The sequence below is a fragment of the Impatiens glandulifera genome, chromosome 4 (assembly GCF_907164915.1).
Source record: "Impatiens glandulifera chromosome 4, dImpGla2.1, whole genome shotgun sequence".
NCBI classification, from domain to species: domain Eukaryota; kingdom Viridiplantae; phylum Streptophyta; class Magnoliopsida; order Ericales; family Balsaminaceae; genus Impatiens; species Impatiens glandulifera.
In genome coordinates, this window is record NC_061865.1 from 49,911,103 (window position 1) to 49,931,907 (window position 20,805).

The 20,805-nt window shown below is 34.4% G+C and overlaps 1 protein-coding gene across 1 annotated transcript; it reads right to left on the reverse strand.

The window, feature by feature from the left end:
* Positions 1–18,794: 18,794 nt before the first annotated feature.
* Positions 18,795–20,574, reverse strand: LOC124936887 (EG45-like domain containing protein). Its single transcript, XM_047477418.1, has 3 exons — positions 20,407–20,574; positions 19,042–19,315; positions 18,795–18,948 (listed from the first exon to the last, which is right to left on the reverse strand). The coding sequence occupies exons 1-3, from the start codon at positions 20,522–20,524 to the stop codon at positions 18,942–18,944; spliced, it is 399 nt and encodes a 132-aa protein (XP_047333374.1). The 5' UTR covers positions 20,525–20,574; the 3' UTR covers positions 18,795–18,941.
* Between the last annotated feature and the right edge of the window lie 231 nt (positions 20,575–20,805).

The window sequence follows — 20,805 nt, forward strand, 5'->3', positions numbered from 1 at the left end:
CCCTCCTCTTTTTTTTTTTATATTTTTTATTGTCAAATTTAACCTTTCAAACAGAACTTATGACTATCTCTTCTTTCAAGTTTCACCTCATTCTCTATATATCTCCTCCTCGTCTAGGCCCGAGGTTTGCCTTTCTCCGCTCAACTCCTCCATCATTAGCATAGCCTCCGCTGGAACCAATCTCAATCCGACCCCTTGCACATGGGAAGATATTCTATGCGACAACTCCAACCCTCTCCACGTCGTTAAGCTTCACCTCTCCGGCGACGGGCTTTCTGATACATATAAATAATTTATGCAAGTAATATATCATAATATAAAATAAACATAAAAATTTTTCATGTGCAAAACAGATTCAAATCTCGCACTACAGACCACTGATCGAGAAAGTGAAGACTCAATTTTCGGTTGGGCAACAAAGAAACTTACATACGCTAGAAGAATTGAGCTCATCAAAAGCGTGGTAACGAGAATCATCGGTTACTGATCGCAGCAACTCGTGCTCCCGAAGAAGGTAATGAAAGACTTGACGCGCTAATGGGAAAATTTATTTAGGGAAGCAACGAGAGAGGCGAGAAGAAGGTTAAGAGGACCGCAGTTTGCAAACCAAAGAAAGAAGAAAGCATAGGGCTCAAGAACTGCGTTGAATGGAATAGAGCATTGACGTATAAGCACCTATGGGCCATTGAGAGCAAACAAGAATCAAGCGTTTGGACATCCAAAATAAGCGAATGTATGAGATGGTCATTAAAGAAAATCCTTAAGCTAAAAAACAATATTGTAGGACTTTTTGACATTAGCTGGGGAGACAGTAGAAACACACTGTTTTGATATGATCCGTGGTATGAGGACCAACCGCTAATCAATAAATAGGAATTCAGAAACGTGAGAATCAGACGGGATTGCCTAGCTGCCATGGTTAGAGATATTAAAGACAGGCTATGGAATTCGCTCCTTAGACGAATACCGGTGGGGCGACGCATTCTCGAACATATCAGTAACATCCAATTCAACGAAAGAATAGACGTACACCGATGAAAAGCCGAGAAAAATGGGAAGATGATTTCAAGTAAAGTGTGGAACACCATCAGAGAGAATGAGCAAACGGTAGATTTGGCTAATCTGGTATAGTCGTTAAAGGTTATCCCGAGATACCAATTCATCCTATGGCTTGCATTTCTGGAAATGTTAAACACGAGAGATCACGTCATGAAAATTCCGGATTCAATTTGTTTGTTGTGTGAAGGGAATGAAGAAACAGTTAATCAATTTTTTGGAAACTGTTCATTTTCTTAGAAACTTTGGAATAAATTTGCAAAAAATATGGAGGTGACCATATTTCCAAGATACTAGAAAGAAATCAAGGAAGTGACTATGAAGAAAGTGATGGGCACAAAGTTTAAGTCAAAAATTTTCAAATGCGGATTCGGCTCAAAAGTTTACAACATTTGGAGGGAGAGAAACGCGAGGGCATTCTCGAGGAATCGAAGAAGGCTAGAGAAGACCTGAAATGATATTGTAACTAATTTTAGCGCGAACATCCAGACGTTGAGAAGAGCCCCGAAAAACGAACAGAATTGGAACCTATGCAGGAACTAGAATGTATCATATCAGGAAATCACCAAAGACACTGTTTTTTTAGCGAGATAAAAGCAATTTAAATATGTTTGTAATTCTGATGATTGTTTGTAACTCATTTGTTTCGAACTTAATTTTCCTAGGTTTGTCTAGGAAAATACATAAACTTATTTGATTTTGTTTCCATTTTTGAGAATTTTTAATAAAATGACGTTATGTTGTTTTAAAAAAAAAAAAAACATAAAATTTTCTCAATTTAAAATAAAATTTTATATTCTAATATATGTTTATTTTAGTTTTATATTTTTATCATATAAAGATATAGTCAATTTTAAATCAAGATCTACTTTAAATTAACAATTAATTTATTTATCTTATCAATTATGCAAGATCACTCTATACCCTTTAGTGAATATTTAAGGTGTTTTAAGCGGAATTTTAGATGGCATTTGTACACATAATCATAAGATCTCTATGTTTAAGTGATAAGATCATTCATTATTCTATTATTTATTGAAGAATATATATTGATGCGTGAACTGGGTTAGACTTGTTACTATTGATGGAGATGAGACACGTGTTGCTCCTTAGTTAGTATATACAAGCTCGATAAGATTTGTTGCCTTCAACTACTAAGACGAATGGTCGACAATAGAGTAACAATTAACATTGTTTGGTTAGAAAGATGGATGGTTCTCGTATCTCATCATACTTTCAAATAAAGTATTATTATCGTACCTCACAATTACTATTTTACTGTAAGAGTAATTGCGTTCTCTCTATGTCAATAAGTTCAAGAAAGTTATATTTCTTCAGTCTCCTCCTTTAAAAATATTTATCTATCATAAATAGGCTTTTAGAATATTGAATGAGAAGATCTAAAAATTATAATTCTTTTCTTAATTAACCTTTTTGATTATATATTATTTTAGTTCATACAAAAATAATACATTTTTTAAAATCGAACTCCATAATTAACAAATTTAATTATATATTTATTTTATATATAAATAATATTATATAAAATCTTATACTAATGATTTGAATTTTTCTTTACCATATTTGGCTAGCTAACACGATTATGTACAAATAACTCAGGTCGCAACTAAAGCAATTAATTTGTTCATTTTGAAATGTTTCTTTGTCTACGACAATGGGACGGTTTGAACGATGAGTACATTTATCATTCCCGTCCCGTTTTACTTCGGAAATTTTATTTCTTCGATCGTTTTCGAAATATTCCCGCGGGACATCCTTTATACTATATTTTCTTAAAAAAAATAAAATATTATTTCATAAAATTTACAAACGAACTTTTTAATATAATATATGGTAATATATTAAATTTTTTTATTGTTAAAAAAAACTTAAAACTCCTATAAAATATAATGAATAAATATATTTATATTGATGATTTTATATATTTAATTATATATATTTATAATGTTCGGGGCAGAATCGGTGAGAGATTTGAACGGGGACATAAATATCAACATCGCTCTATCCCCGGTCAACTACAGATAAACCAGGAAAAAACATCTAAACATGACAATTCGATTCAGTTACCATGATATATATATATATATATATATATATATATATATATATATATATATATATATATATATATATATATATATATATATATATATAAAAGAAAGAGTAATGATACAGACAGCTACTGGGAGAGCGATTCTTCCAGCGACTGTCTACGTGGCAGGCCACGTAGGCCCGATAAAAAAAAAAAAATCTAAAAACCCAAAAGCCCAGAAGCCCGCCTTTCATCTTCCATTTTCATCTTCTCAAACATTTTAGGGTTTCTCTCTCTCTCAAGTTCATCTACTACAGACGCAATTAACTCAATCATCTTCAACATCTTCCAAGACATTCACATATTTCTCTTTTTCTCAAATCCATCTGCTTTCGAATCCTAGCAATTTCCATCGTCTGCTCGCGTTCTTCAGAGAAAACCCTAACATAAATCATCAGAGAAAATCCATCGTCTGCTCGCGTTCTTCGTTCCACACAAAATGGTAACTTCTTCATCATTTTTTACTTTAGTACATTCGGTTATATAATCTAACTTGCGACATTTTTGTAATGTTTAGGAATCAAATAAACAAGTGGTTATATATGATGCTTCTAAGAAGAACGAAGCAAAAAAGATGAAAACAGTGAAGAAGAAGAATAAACAGAATGAGGAAGAAGAACGAAGGTAACAAACGAACAACAGTTAACTGCATTGTCTAGTTAATTTTGTTAATAACATTATGTTTTATTTATGCAATTTCATGTTTATGAACTCTGTTAAATGCATTATGTAATGAACTGTAATGAACTGCAATGTCATGCTACATGATCTGCAATGTCATGTTTCACGAATTGCAATGTAATGTTACTTGAACTATTTTATCATGTTAGGTGAACAACAATGCCATGTTATCTTAAATGCACTGTCCTGTTATTTTCTTAACTGCATTGTCATGTTTTATGAACTGCAATGTCTTGTTAGGTGAATAACAATATCATTTAATTGAACTGTCCTGTTATTTTTCTTAACTGCATTGTCTAGTTAATTTTGTTAACAACATTAAGTTTTATTTATGCAATTTCATGTTTATGAACTCTGTTAAATGCATTATGTAATGAACTGCAATGTCATGCTACATGATCTGCAATGTCATGTTTCACGAATTGCAATGTAATGTTACTTGAACTATTTTGTCATGTTAGGTGAACAACAATGTCATGTTATCTTAAATGCACTGTCCTGTTATTTTCTTAATTGCATTGTCATGTTTTATGAACTGCAATGTCTTATTAGGTGAATAACAATATCATTTAACTGAACTGTCCTGTTATTTTTCTTAACTGCATTGTCATGTTTCATTTCTGCAATGCCATGTTTCATGACTGAAATGTCATGTTACTTGAACTACTTTGTCATGTTACTTGAACTACTTTGTCATGTTAGTGAATAACAATGTCATGTTATTTTAACTTCATTTCCCTGTTATTTTATTTTAATTGTATTGTCTTGTAATTAAATTCATTTGTCATATTTTTTTGTAGTGTGAATAAAAAAAAGGAAAGCAGTTTCACCACCTCCACCTCCCGCATCTTCCATGAATAAAAAAAAAAAGGAAAGCAACTTCTCCACATCCACCTCCCGCTTCTTTTATGAAGCTAAAAACAAGGAAAAAGGCCATTTTTAACACCAGAACCTCGCCTAATGGTCTGTTCAATCTCGTTCGAGAACTCTCAGATGTTCAGAAAAAAGCCGTAAGAGAAATTGGATTCGGCTCCTTACTCTCTTTGGGAATATCTAGATGCAACTTCAAATTATCCCGTTACTTGGTGAAGAATTTCAATGTTAGAAGAAGTGTTGTTCTCCTCAACAATGGGGAGCTATTAAAAATTGATGAAGAAGATGTCCAATGCATTCTGGACCTTCCAAGAGGTGATATTGAAGTGACTGAATCTACTGGGAAGAAATCGGATGGAGCCCAATACATATCTATGCTGCAGGATTGGAGGAGGAGGTGGGGTCAAAATGAAAATAAAGGAGCTCCTAACACTCTCTCAATGACCAACAAAATTTTATCAAACACCAATGCAGATGACAATTTCAAGCGTGACTTTGTCATCTATGTCGTCTCGAGCTTCTTATGGACAACACAAAATCCACAGTGCAGGTAAACAACAATCTTATACTTAAGAATGAATAATGTTATGTATTGCATTGTTATTAATTTTACTTATATTTTGAAAATTGCAGGTTCAAAATTTTAAAATCTTTGATGGATGTTAACAAGATAAAACAAATGAATTGGTGTAAATTCGCGCTGAATGGATTACTCGAGAGTGTCGAGAAATGGCAGTTAAACGAAGAATCATATTTCCACGGACCACTAAGTTTTCTAATGGTAATTTTTTTCTAACTTTCATTTTGGACTCCTTGTATCATTTCTGGAATGACACGTTTCATGAACTATAATGTCACGTTTCTACAATGTCATAACATATTAACTGCATTGTCGTGTCTTTGTTTCAGTTGTGCTACCTGGACAGGGTATTAGATTATAGTACAAGAAGTAAATTCAAGAGACAGTTCCCTATCTTGTCATGTTGGGATGACAAGATAGTATCTGAAAGAGTACAAAAAGAAGAGGAACATGGGGAATTCGGTCAAGGGAGGGTTGTTGATAGGATTCAGTTACCTACAGTGGAGAATGTGCATGATGTGGAGAATGAAGCTGATTCGGAGAATGTGGAGAATTCAAGTGTTGATGCTTGGAAGAATGTGCATGATACAATTGAGAACTTAACAAAGATCTCAACATGCAATTCTTCAAATGTTCAATCCATACATTCAATACTTCAAATATTGAATGCATACATACAAAATCCAAGCGCTCACAATGATGGTGGAAGTGACAAGCCTGAGCATGAGCCTGAACCCCCATCCACTGCGTTATCAATCCCCATGGAAATAATACAAGCTATACCGTTGAAGAAGAGAACTCCCCGTCTAAGGAGGAAACCTTTGAAGTTGAGAACTCCAGTGGGGAATGATGTTGTTAAGAAGGTGGCGAAAGATGTTCTTAAGCCGGCGGCGAAAGATTTTGTTAAGACTGTGGCAAAAAATGTTGTTAAACCGGTGGATGAGATCCTATACTCAAGCAATTATGAAGCATGTAATTCTCCATATGAAGCATCAGATACACTCCACAATCATCATAGTTGCTGTTATCTTGCCACGGCATAGTGACCAACTTCATCTTGTAGGTGGAGAGTGCATCAGCAATGGGAGACTTCATCACAGACTTCAAAAAACCCATTAACTTTTTCAGTATTGTCGGAAGCTTCTCATACTTGTCCTCAAATTTAATACCATCAGGGACTGTCCTATTGTCGATGATTTCAATTTCCTGTTTGATTTTGTTGTATACCGCCACATAGAAATGTGAACTTATACATAACGGAACAAAAATCTGCAGTTCATTACATTGTAATTAATATAACATGACATTTAAGTTCACGTAACATGACATTGCATTTGAAAGAACATGACATTACAGTTGAAAGTGTAATGTAATGTAGCTGTCTGTATCATTTCTCAATGAAAAAATATTAAAAATGAAAATTGTCAATTTTAATGTTGTATTAAGCTTGAATGTCATGTTTTGAAATAATAAACATGACATTCAATTTTTTTTAAATAAACTGCAGTTTAATAGACATTTTATTTTAGTGCAAAACATGACATGACATTGTAGTGTTAAAAACATAACATTATAGTTGAAAGAACATGACATTGTAGTTAAAAGAACATGACATTTCAGTTATATATAGGTTATGAACAAAACTAAATACAGTTCATTTATCTTATTAAAAACAGAGAAAATAACGACATTACAATATTTTCTTGAACAATTAATAATGATACTTGGACAAACCTCTCTACATTCAGGGGTTACAAACTGGAAGCGGGAGATAGGGAGCGGACAACCGAATGGAGGGAGGTCAGAAATCGTAGTCGATGGAGAACGGACGGAGGTCAGAAATCGGACGGAAATTGCAGACAATGAAGGCGCTAGAGAGCGGACAACCGAAGATGAGAATGGAGAGAGGTCGAAAATCGTATTCGACGGAGAACGGACGAAAATCGCTAGAATTGCAGATGAACTTGAGAGAGAGAGAAACCCTAAAATGTTTGAGAAGATGAAAATGGAAGATGAAAGGCGGGCTTCTGGGCTTTTGGGTTTTTAGATTTTTTTTTTTTTTTTCTGGCCTACGTGGCCTGCCACGTAGACAGTCGCTGGGAGAATCGCTCTCCCAGTAGCTGTCTGTATCATTACTCTAAAAGAAATTGTAAGAAAGGACGTGGCATCCCTTAATTCGATTGAAAATCTAAAAATTCCCTCTTATTACACTGGTGAAAAAAGGGTCAAAACCGAGAGTTAAAACTCTCGGTTTTGACCCTATAACTTTCGGTGAAGACACCTTACCGAAGGTTTTAGTAACCCTCGCAATCCCTCGGTATTGACACTCTCGGGACTTCCATAAAGAGAAAAACCGAGAGTTATATGAAAACTTTCGGTTTTTTCTCTTTGTGGAAAAAACGAGGGTTTTACAAGAACTTTCGGTTTTTCTCTTTTTGGAAAAACCGAGGGTTTTATAAAGACCTTTCGGTTTTTCTCTTTTGTGGAAAAACCGAGGGTTGTATATAGACCTTTCGGTTTTTCTCTGTGTGGAAAAACCGAGGGTTTTGCAAAGAACTTTCGGTTTTACTCTTCGGGTAAAACCGAGAGTTTTCCACTAACTCTCGCTTTTTAGCCAAAGAGAAAACCGAAAGTTATATTAAAACTCTCGGATTTTCTCTTTAGGATAAAAACCGAGGGTTTGTCATATAACTCTCGGTTTTCTCTTTGGCTAAAAACCGAGAGTTTTCTAATATCTCTCGTTTTTTCGAAAAAGAGAAAAACCGAGAGATTTCAATATTACTTTCGGTTTTTTCCCCTAAATTTTTAAAAATGTGCGGATTATTTTGCTCGCAACCAAAACCTAACCAAAACCTGTTCAGCCAAACCAATATATTAATGATAAAAGAAATGCAGCATACAATAAACGATCACATTAATTGATCGTGAACATTACAAAATTCGAAACCAAACAAATATTCCGAACAATCTGTTATAAGTTCAACTACTATAATGAAAACATGTTCATAATCGAAACAACCTTAGCTTGTGGGGGGAGGAGGTGGTTGTTGCCTCATATATAATTCGACTCTCTCCATTCTCGCGTTCATCTCTGCCTTCTCCCTCTCCATTCTCGCGTTCATCTCTGCCTTCTCCCTCTCCATTCTTTCCACAATTTCTTGCTTTTCCAATTGCAATTCATCCATTTTCCGCCTTCTTTCTTCATCTCTCTTCTCCAGTTCCTCCAGCTTGAGCTTCATTATTTGATTCTCTTCTAACAATCGCTCATTGTTTCGCTGTGAACTGTTTCCACTACGACGATCATCACGAAAGTGTGTGGGCCGGACGCCTGATCCCATTCCGAACACTACCCCGTGTTTTTGTTGTCCGAACACCCTCTCCGTCAATTCAAAATCCGATATTCCGGGTTCGTTACTAACAACCTCCTCCATCTCAGCCTGCACAATTCAAATAAAATATCATTTATATAATAAAAAACTAGGCATATTCAATTCACTTACAATTTTCTCTTGCACGTGTTCGTCCGGGACGGGTGTTGGGTTTTCTTGTGTCGGTTTTGGTGTACGGGTCCTCTTGAATACTTCAATTACAGACGGTGGCCGTCCCATTTCAATCGCCTGTTGAAATAAATGATTTATATAATTAATAACAATCTTTATATTAAGTTATTACAAATAATTTACTTACCAACTCGTCTTCAATTTGTGCAAACGGTCTACTTCCCGTTCGATGTGTGAATTTCAGATTCTTCCGATTCTTCATATTTGTAGTACTGTGTCTCTGTATTTGAAATAACAAATGAAGTTAGATTAATTAATATCAACTCTTATTTGAATTATGAAACCTTACCTTAAACGTTTCTGTGAAGAAATGGTTGCGACACACGAATTCCCAATCGTCTCGATCGTAGTCCGGTGGAGGATTAGCCAGTACCGCCGCCTCGTCTCCGTTGTGGACGCGGATATAATTCTTGTTCAAATCCGACCGCCATCTATCCCATATCTGATTGGCGTGTCCCAACCCCGTCGTTCGAAAAGACTCAATGTCACCATTAGTCGCTTCGAACGGATCCTGAAAAAAATAACATCCAAATGTGAAAAATAATTATTTAATGACGTAATGTTTAATCAAGTAATAATTATTAACCTTGATAGCAGTCCACAGTGAATCCAATTGGTCTGCACTTAAAGCCTTCCACTTGAGAAGACGGTGTGAGACGGCTGCGGGGCTCCGGATAATCGACCCCACATGTCTAGACCAACGTGTCCTTCCCACGTCTGTACCGCCTGGCCTCCCATCCTTGTCTCTAAACGTTAGAGGGATCCTCGTCCCCGCTAGCCTCTTAGACAGCGCAATATTCTTGTTCTTCCCCCGTCTCTTGCGGGCAGAAGATTCTTCAAAATTATCAAAATCTTAATTAAATATGTCAATCAATTGAAACACTAACTAATTTGTAAACGAAATACCTGTCGATGATGGGTCGGGAGTGGTCCCGTGCTCCTCCTCGTCATCCTGCTCCTCGATAGGCTCCTCAAGACCCTCGTCTTCAGCCTCAGCGCTAGGCAGGTTATCAGCAGCGAATGTGCTCTCTATATACTCTGCGATGTCATCAATATCGTCTTCACTCTCGTATGTTCGGGGAGGCGCAGTAGCTATCGGGACCACAGGAATCGGTGGTTGGTCTCTCGAAGACGATCCTCGTTGCTTTAACGCCTCGGATTGGGCAAGTAGGTTTTGGTAACTCTTATCCAATTTCTTGGGTGTCTTCCTCATACTCTTCCAAACTGTTTTAGGACCTTCAGACATTCTTAATTCACACCATTAATAAAAATGAGTGAATACTTGAAATAAAGTAGTAATAAAAATGAATATAAAGTTAAAAACATAATTAAATCTACCTAATTAATTAATATGAACTATATGTTTGTAAACCGCGGTTTTATTTTTGTCACAATCTTCCAACCGGGTCGGGCTGACATATCAGGGGCGTAGAATACTTGTTTTGCTTGACTCGCCAATATATACGGGTCTTGACTTTGCGTTTTCAATATTCGGTTTACATTTACACTTACGAAGCCATATTTATCCACTTTCACTCCTAGTTCCCCCGAGTGTGTATCAAACCACTTACACTTGAATAAAACAACTCGTTTGTGAGAATAGTATTGTAATTCGATTATATCCGTCAAAACTCCGTAGTATGACATAGTTTCAGATCCGTTGTATCCCTCAACAACCACCCCACTATTTTGAGTTGTCAAACCTTCGTCGTGTTTTTCTGTACAGAATTTGAATCCATTTACTTTACACCAAACATACATAGACGAGTAGATACTTGGACCTTCTCCTAAGATCTTGAGGTCTCTTGATATGTCGTTACTTTCTGCTAAATGGGCGACCTATATATGTATCCGAAATGTAGTTGTTAATATAAATAAGAAGAGTTAGGATATATGGTTTGTAATTTACTCACTCGATGTTTGAAATATGCGGCAAACGTTTCTCCACTGGACTCGTTGTTATAATCTCTGCAAATAGATCGAATGCTAATTAGTAACACTCTTTAATGCTAATTAGTAACAGCAACTTTGAAACTTACATGTAAAAAGGTTCTGCTTCGGGACAATTTTTCAAAATGTAAGAATGAGCTGTCACTCGATCTATATAATCCAAGTTGTATACTTTTCCGTTGGATAGGTCTTCCAATGATGCAAATATTGAAATCCCCGAGATTTCAGGTTGTGCATTTTCTTGATCTTGTTCCTCCATATACCTGGCACATAAGCTAATACTTTCGTTAACAAGATAGCTCTCGCTTATAGAGGCTTCGGGGTGGTTATTATTCCGCAAATATCTTTTCATTGTACCCATGTAATGTTCAAAGGGATACATTCATCGATACTGAACAGGTCCTCCAAGCAAAGCCTCAAATGACAAGTGAACCGGGAGATGCATCATGATGTCGAAGATTGACGGCGGAAAAATCATTTCAAATTTGCAAAGCGTCAATGTAATATCCATGTACAATTGTTCCAGGTCCTCTTGAATCAACTCTTTGAAGCACAACAACCGAAAGAAACGAGACAAATTTACTAACGCATCATACACATACTCTGGAAGCAATCCACGAGTTGCTAAAGGAATTAGATATTCCAACAAAATGTGACAATCATGACTCTTTAATCCCGAAAGTTTTTTCTCTTCCAAATTTACACAACCCCCGATATTTGAGCAAAACCCATCAGGCAACTTGAGATCTTTCAAGAAGTTACAAAGACGTATTTTATTTTCGGATGTCAAAGTGAAAGGCGCTTCTGGATAATGAACAACTCCTTCATCATTTATAGGATGTAACCATGATTTTATGCCCAAGAGTTCTAAGTCTTTACGAGCTTTAGGACCATCCTTAGTCTTCTCTTTCACATTCATTATTGTTCCCAGCACGCTATCACAGATATTTTTCTCAATATGCATCACATCCAAATTATGTCTCAATAATAGCGATTTCCAATAAGGTAGACGGAAGAAAATGCTAAGTTTGTTCCAATTGTCGCCCCGCGTTTCATGATATATCTTGGTTCTCTTGCTCATATCCGCACTAAGAATAATGTCTTCTAGGTCTCGTGCTTGTTCATAACTTTCTTGGCCCGTTAACAATCTAGGGGGATCCCTATAATCAGTTCGACCATCAAACGACTCTTTATCCCTTCTGTATTTGTGCTTCGGTGGAAGGAAACGTCTGTGACCCAAGTAACATTGTTTGGAACCATGGACCAATCGAAGGGATACCGTGTCGTTGTTACAACAAGGACAAGCAAATTTACCTTTCGTACTCCAGCCTGATAAATTCGCGTATGCGGGAAAGTCGTTAATGGTCCACAACAACGCCGCTCGCATGTTAAAGTATTGCGAGGTGTGTGCATCAAACGTTTTCACACCTGTTTGCCACAGTTCATGCAACTCATCGATCAATGGCTGGAGAAATATGTCAATTGCATCTCCCGGACTCTTTGGACCCGGAATTAACATAGATAAAATGAAATTGCTAGAATCCATGCAAGTCGTGGGTGACACATTATAAGGGACGAGAATTACCGGCCAAACACTGTATGATTTTTTCCCATTTGCAAATGGTTGAAATCCATCGCTTGATAAACCAAGTCTTACGTTTCGGGATTCTGAAGCAAAATCTGTATAATTTTCATCAAACGTCTTCCAAGTTAAGGAATCAGCGGGGTGTCTCAACGTATCACTGTCAACTCTTCCTTCTTTATGCCATCTCATCATTGGAGCCGTTTTTGAGGACATGTATAGTCTTTGCAGTCTTGGTATTAAAGGGAAATATCTCAACACCTTTTTTGGAATGAATTTCCCGTTTTGCTTCTCCCGAACTGTCCCACTTGTTTGGTCGACTTTCCATCTTGAAAGACCGCAAACTCTACACGAATCTTCATTTATGTCGTCCTTCCAAAATAGCATACAGTTGTTCTTACATGCGTCTATCTTGTTATATTTAAGCCCGATATCAGTAATGAATTTTTTACTTTCGTAGTACGAGTTTGGCAATTGAGCGTCAATCGGTAATATGTAGTCTTTAAGCAGACGCAGCAACATATCGAACGAAGAATTCGTCCATTGACATACATTTTTTATGTGAAGTAGTTTCAGTAGTGCCGATGATTTCGTTATTCGAGCACCTTCATACAATGGTCGTTTGGAATCATCAAGTAATTTATAAAATCTTTGCGCATCTTCGACTGGTTGATCGTTGCTCGGGACGTCATTAACGTTGGGGAACATATCGTTTATAAATTCGTGCATATAACGTTCTTCGTTGACCTGTTCATTAACTGTATTATTCATCTCCTGTGTCTGATCGTTGAATTCCGGCACGGCATCCTCCGACTGATCATCGTCGTCATCATCATCGTAGTCATCGGCATCTTCATCGACATCTTCATTAACCACTTGAGTAGTACGTCTCTTTTCTCCATGAAAATACCAATACTCATAATGAATATTTATTCCATAAACGATGAGGTGAGTCTTGACTTCGTCTATTTCCATAAACGGCGTGTTCAAGCATTTCACGCAGGGACATTTCACGGTTTGTCGGGATGTATTCCTAACAGCATACTCGAGGAATTTGTCAACACCTTCCTCGTAATCTGGATGATCTCGACGTAAGGTCATCCAGCTTTTATCGGGTACTTCCATATTTCTAATAAAATGGAAAACAACCCGCATTATTAATTACTTACATTTGTCTAAATTAATTAGGCTTACATAATGTTAACATAATTTCTAACTAATCTATCATTATCCAACCAAAATTCAACATACATATCATCTAGAATTATATCATTCATACACCTTTTGAAGCAATCAATTCTAATCCAACATAATTTTATTCATACATAATTCATTGCATTTAACAATTCTAACCTACATTCAATTCTAATTGAATCCCAATCTAATCCAGCTTAATCTAACAAACTTAATACCTAATCTAACATAAATCAAATCAAACAAAAATCTAACAGGAAAAGCTAACATGAAAAGCTAACATAATCAAACTAATCTAACATAAACCTAATCGAAAAATCAGACTTAAATATAACATGAAGAACTAACCTTGCACCAAAAGAGCAACGAAGAAGAGCAGCGGATGTAGATTGACGGGCGGGCAGGGGGCGGCTGAAATTCGTAATCCAAACCTAAAAACAATAAATTACACCCAAATCACAATCAAACCAATCACAATCAAAACAAAATCAAACCAAAACCTAAATGAAACAATATCTAACACCAATCAAACCAACCACAATCAACCCTAAATCAAAATTAAACCCAAATCAAACCAACCACAATCAAACCTAAATCAAAATTAAACCCAAATCAAACCAACCACAATCAAACCTAAATCAAAATTAAACCCAAATCAAACCAACCACAATCAAACCTAAATCAAAATTAAACCCAAATCATACCAACCACAATCAAACCTAAATCAAAATTAAACCCAAATCATACCAACCACAATCAAACCTAAAACAAAATTAAACACATATCATACCAACCACAATCAAAAATAAACCCAAATCATACTAACAATAACCTAATCTTAAACTTATAACCTAATTTAACAATAATATATACATAATCTAACAATAATCTAACCTAATTGCAAAATTCTAACAATAATCTAACCTAATTTCAATAATCTAACAATAATCTAACATAATCAACCCAAATCTAACAAGAATCTAAAATGAATCTAACCTAATTGCAAAAATCAAACCCTAATCTAACCTAATTTCAATAATCTAACAATAATCTAACATAATCAACCCAAATCTAACAATAATCTAACAATAATCTAACCTAATTTCAAAAATCAAACCCTAATCTAACCTAATTTCAATAATCTAACAATAATCTAACATATTAAACAATAATCTAACAATAATCTAACCTAATTGCAAAATAAATAAAAAACAAACCTTGCAGGGCGGCGGCGGCGGCGGCAGAGGATGTTCTTCACGTTCCGGCGGCGGCAGAGGGCTATTCTTCAAAATAACCGGTGGTCTTCGGCAGGGCGGCGGCGCAACGTCTTCGGCAGGTCGGCGGCGCAAGAACTTCGGCAGGAGATGGCGCGGCGGCTTGTTCGTCGGGGAGAGGCTGGAGTGCGGCGGAGATGAGAGGAGAAGAGGGAAGTAAAATCGGGGAAAGAAGAGAAAGAGGCGCCCGTTTTTTAATTTTATCATTTGATTTCCGAGAGTTATATATATAACTCTCGGTTTTACCCTTATTAAAAACCGAGAGTTGTATATATAACTCTCGGTTTTACTCTTTTTAAAACCCGAGAGTTATATATACAACTCTCGGTTTTGACCCTTATTAAAACCCGAGAGTTTTATATACAACTCTCGGTTTTGACTTAAAACCCGAGAGTTGTATATAAAACTCTCGGTTTTCACCCTTATTAAAACCCGAAAGTTATATATACAACTTTCGGTTTAGATGGATAATTCCGAAGGTTAAATATTTAACTTTCGGTTTTATCACTTCCAAATTTGTTAAATTCTTTTGTTTCTCACCTACTAATGACCTTTAACAACATTGATTAAACACATTTGTTATCCTTACAATATTGCACAATCCATATGATCAAACATTACACATATTCTTTACATAAACATTCAAATACACTTCTCTATATTAATAAAACACAATCATAAACATTTCAACATAAAACACAATATAAATTTTTAAAATATAACTCACACTAGATTATATTAGTTAGGAGTCTATATTGGAAAGAAAAAATACTCTAATTTAAAAAATTGAAAATATAAAAACCGAAAGTTATATACTTAACCTTCGCAAATACACATAAAAAACGAAAGTTGTATATAAACTTTCGGTCTTGAGAAGTATAAAACCCGAAGGTTATATATACAACTTTCGGTTTAGATGGATAATTCCGAAGGTTAAATATTTAACTTTCGGTTTTATCACTTCCAAATTTGTTAAATTCTTTTGTTTCTCACCTTCTAATGACCTTAAAGAACATCGATTTAACACATTTGTTATCCTTACAATATTGTACAATCCATATGATCAAACATTAAACACATTCTTAACATAATCAAACATAAACATTCATACATATATAAATACACTTCTCTATAATAATCAAACACAATCATAAACATTTCAACATTAAACACAATATTCATTTTTAAAATATAACTCACACTTGATTATATTAGTTAGGAGTTAAGATTAGTGGCTTAAAAACAAAATTATTTAACAAATTAGGAATTGTCAAAACCGAAAGTTATAACATAAACTTTCGTTTTTTATGTATATTTGCGAAGGATTTACATATAACTCTCGGTCCTGAACATAGTTAAAACCGAAGGTTTATTTGAAAACCTTCGGTTTTTACCCATTCTCATACTTAGAAAAAAATCTGATTTTTTTAATGCTAGGCAAAAACCGAAGGTTTATTTGAAAACCTTCGGTTTTTACCCATTCCCATACTTAGAAAAAAAAATCTGATTTTTTAATGATGGGTAAAAACCGAAGGTTTATTTGAAAACCTTCGGTTTTTACCCTCCCCATACTTAGAAAAAAATCTGATTTTTTTAATGCTAGGCAAAAACCGAAGGTTTATTTGAAAACCTTCGGTTTTTACCCATTCCCATACTTAGAAAAAAAATGAGATTTTTTAATGAGGGGTAAAAACCGAAGGTTTATTTGAAAACCTTCGGTTTTTACCCATTCCCATACTTAGAAAAAAATCTGATTTTTTTAATGCTAGGCAAAAACCGAAGGTTTATTTGAAAACCTTCGGTTTTTACCCATTCCCATACTTAGAAAAAAATCTGATTTTTTTAATGCTAGGCAAAAACCGAAGGTTTATTTGAAAACCTTCGGTTTTTAGGGTAAAAACCGAAGGTTTATTTGAAAACCTTCGGTTTTTACCTATTCCCATACTTAGAAAAAAATCTGATTTTTTTAATGCTAGGCAAAAACCGAAGGTTTATTTGAAAACCTTCGGTTTTTACCCCATTCCCATACTTAGAAAAAAAAAATGAGATTTTTTAATGAGGGGTAAAAACCGAAGGTTTATTCGAAAACCTTCGGTTTTTACCAGGGTAAAAACCGAAGGTTTATTCGAAAACCTTCGGTTTTTACCAGGGTAAAAACCGAAGGTTTATTTGAAAACCTTCGGTTTTTACCCATTCCCATACTTAGAAAAAAATCTGATTTTTTTAATGCTAGGCAAAAACCGAAGGTTTATTTGAAAACCTTCGGTTTTTACCCCAATTTTAAAAAAAATATTGGTCAAAACCGAAGGTTTTCAAATAAACCCTCGGTTTTGGCAATGCGGTTTTTTTTAAAAAATTTGTGAAAAGTAATCAAAACATAATTATTTAATAAAACATATTAAACCAAACAAAACAAACATAATAACAATAATTCATAAATATTAAAACATAACAGTCATAAAATCCATAATAAATCTACAAATTAATTATTAGAGGGGGTGGAAGGAGCGGGTGGTTGATTCAGTCGACTCCTCAACAAGACAAGTTCCTGTTCGAGATTCTTTAATCTCTGAGACATTTCGGCCCGGTCCGCTTTGATTTCACTCAGCAAACGACCTCTTTCGGCATCCCTTAGTCGGATTTGTTCCATTTCAAGCGTCATCTTTCTAACCTCTTCCTCACGTGCCGCAATTTCTGATTGTGTTATCATATTCTGGTAACACGGATGCAGTTTCTCCGGTGTACGCCGAAGTCTCTTCCATGTCGAATCATCACCCATATCCTAAATGCATTTCAGATCATATATGTATATATATATATATTCATCAAACAAAATAACGTAAACTAACATAAATCTAAATCTTTCAATAAACAAAACAAAAAAACCAAATCAAACAAATTACCTGAAGAGAAGAACCCGCGGCTTGGCTTGGAAGAGGCAGGCGGCGGCGGAGGCGGAAGAGAGAGAAAGGAGAGAAGCGAAATGAAAAAGAGAAGGGTTAGGGTTTGTATTTATAGAGGTCGAGGCCGAAGGTTTTTATAAAACTTTCGGTTTTGATATTAGTCAAAACCGAGGGTTTATTATAAAACCTTCGGAAAAAACAATTTCAAAAATTTGAATTTTTTTTAAATGAGCAAAACCGAAGGTTCTTTGTAAAACTTTCGGAAATGAAATTTTCAAAAAAGGTAAAACCGAAGGTTCTTTGACAAACCTTCGCAATTCAAAAACCAAGGGATTTCAAAACCGAAGGTTTTTCCTAAAACCTTCGCAAATAACCCACACCCAACACTTAGAATTTTTTTGGGTTTTTTGGGAAGGTAAAAACCGAAAGTTCTTTGTAGAACTTTCGGTAATAATTAATAAACCCGAAGGTTTCACACCCCACTCGGAATCTATTTTTAATCCCGAAGGATTTGTTCCTCTCGGGAGTATTTAGGAGAGGTTTACAAAACCTTCGGGAAAAACCGTCGCTAAAGGCCCTTTTTTTACTAGTGTTATATTTTTAATCCAATCAAGAAATGAAACAGCGTTCCCTATATTTTCCTATCAATATATTTTACGTTCTCTATTATTACTCTTTTACATTGAATAGGACGGCTTATATCTAATTTTTTTTTAAATTTTAATCAAAAATCTATATTTTCTCTTTTTTTTTACTTTATCAATGCTATCAATTATTTTATTTACAAAAATACCAAATATCATTAACATTTTTTCTCTCATATTTATATCCTCTGTATTTATAGGTAGTACGGTTATTAAACTTTAAAAAAACAACATTTTTATAATTAAGTTAAATAATTATTTTACTCATAAAAATCTAAAATCAATCAAGCTCTAAGTTTATTTAATCATTCACTAAGGATATATCTAGATTCGTAAACAAATCGCACAAAGTAGTTAAAGAAGAATAAGAATAGAACATAAAAGTTAAAACCCCAGTCTTATTTATTATAGTAATCAATTGACATATATTATATGTCAACATAACATGTGACAAGGAAAAGGAGATGAAAAACAATTTATTTTGTGGAGATAACATCCTTAAACCACAATTAATTCCATTCAAATTCAGCTTCAAACCCTGTAATAACACAACACAAAAGAATAGACTAATCAAATTAAATGAATAAAACGATAATGTAAACGGAGAAAGATAAGGTAGCGAATGAATTACTGGACATAATCGATGGTGACGACACCGGCATTAGGATCAGCGATGGCGGAGAAAGCTTCCTGAGACAGATCAAACTGATCGGCAGCGCATCCAGGGCAAAGATCCACTATCTTAACTGTCACGCTTCCACGGCACGGTTGTGGGACGCCTTGGTTTGTTGGGCCGGTGCAGGTGATCCTGTACATCCTTCCGCACGCCGCCTTATTGTTGAACAATGAAGGGTTCGCTGCTGCTATCAATGTTCCTTGGTCCTCAAACCCGTAACACGAAGAAGCTGTAGTTTAATTTAATCAAATAAATATCTTTTTATCAATTCTATTACTATTGGCTCAAAATCCATTTTTTTTCAAATTTTGTTATCTAAAAGAAAGTTAATTTATATCTACACAAGTGAAAAAATAACGTCTTAATGATGTGGGTACTTGTTATATTAGATAAAAAAACATATTAATTAGTAATGCAGACCCAAAAGTAGGTTGACCGACCGTGTTATACATAATATTAGTAATATATTCAGATTTCAGTATAATATCGATATTTTGTAGTTTTACCGAAAAACATAATCTACAAAGTAAAATTATTTTGATATTTTAGTATATACCAAAATACATCAATTTTGAAAAAAACTCTTATTGATATTTTTGATATAGAAATATGATATAAAACAATTGAAACTAGTCTTAGACCTTGATTCGGTTTAAGTTATTTAAATAACTTCAAATCACTCAAATATCATTTCACCATTTTTTTCATTTATCACACTACTTAATTTATTAACTAAAATACTATATTTTTAACTATTATTTTTAATTATATATATATATATATATATATATATATATTCTTTAAGTTTTTTTACCAAAAATAATCATTACCTACTCAAAATCATCAATCATCGTTCTTTTTTTCTCACTCTAGATAATATAAATATCTCAATTCAAACGAAGCTATGGAAAAATATTTAATATAAATTACTGAATAGAATAAGTCACCTTCAATATTTTCTATAGCCACCATAGACTAAAAAGTGTATATACAAGGAAGATGTTGAAAAAAAAACACCTAAAAAATGGGTTGAATTCAAATAGATTAGGGTTATTGAAATTATCATTTTTCGGGTTTATTTTTTTTTTTTTTTGGATAGAGAAAACATATAAAATGTGTTGCTACATATTTAGTACAAAGTTGCACTAACTTAAGATATAAGAAAATTATAACAATAATTTAGTTTGAATTAACTAAATTATACCTAACCAATTCATATTAAAGAGTAAATAATGTACATATAAATAAAACGGATCAAATTTAATAGATGAATAATTATGATTTTATTTTATGCGACGACAAATTAAGAAGATGACTTACGTGTATAAACGGTGTAAAAGGAGGCTCTTCCGGCTATGGCTGAGGCTGTCGGTATGAGGCATGATGATGCCATACACAACATCATGACGAACATGGAAGAAATCATCCTATTCTCCATTTTTCTTTCTTCCTAGGATATGTCTTAGAAATTATGGTTGTGTTTATGTTGGCTAAAGGTACATTCTATTTATAGAGTTTAAATGTGCCCCAATTTCCACAAAGGACCACATAGACTAGTAGCTATCTACACGTTTATGCCACGTCATACATAATCTCTTAATTATTTACCTATTTGTATTAATAATTAGGAGTAACATTAATCACTTTATAAAAAAAAATCAACTTTTAGAAAAACAGTGTTTGCACAATGTCAAAGTTAATAAGTACATTGAATCATAG

Bases quoted from the DNA above. Each gene is read 5' to 3' on its own strand.
- LOC124936887 (XM_047477418.1), bottom strand. From the start codon at position 20,524: ATGGAGAATAGGATGATTTCTTCCATGTTCGTCATGATGTTGTGTATG. The intron at 19,316-20,406 runs GTAAGTCATCTT...ATTAAACTACAG, and splicing joins CTTTTACACCGTTTATACAC to CTTCTTCGTGTTACGGGTTT.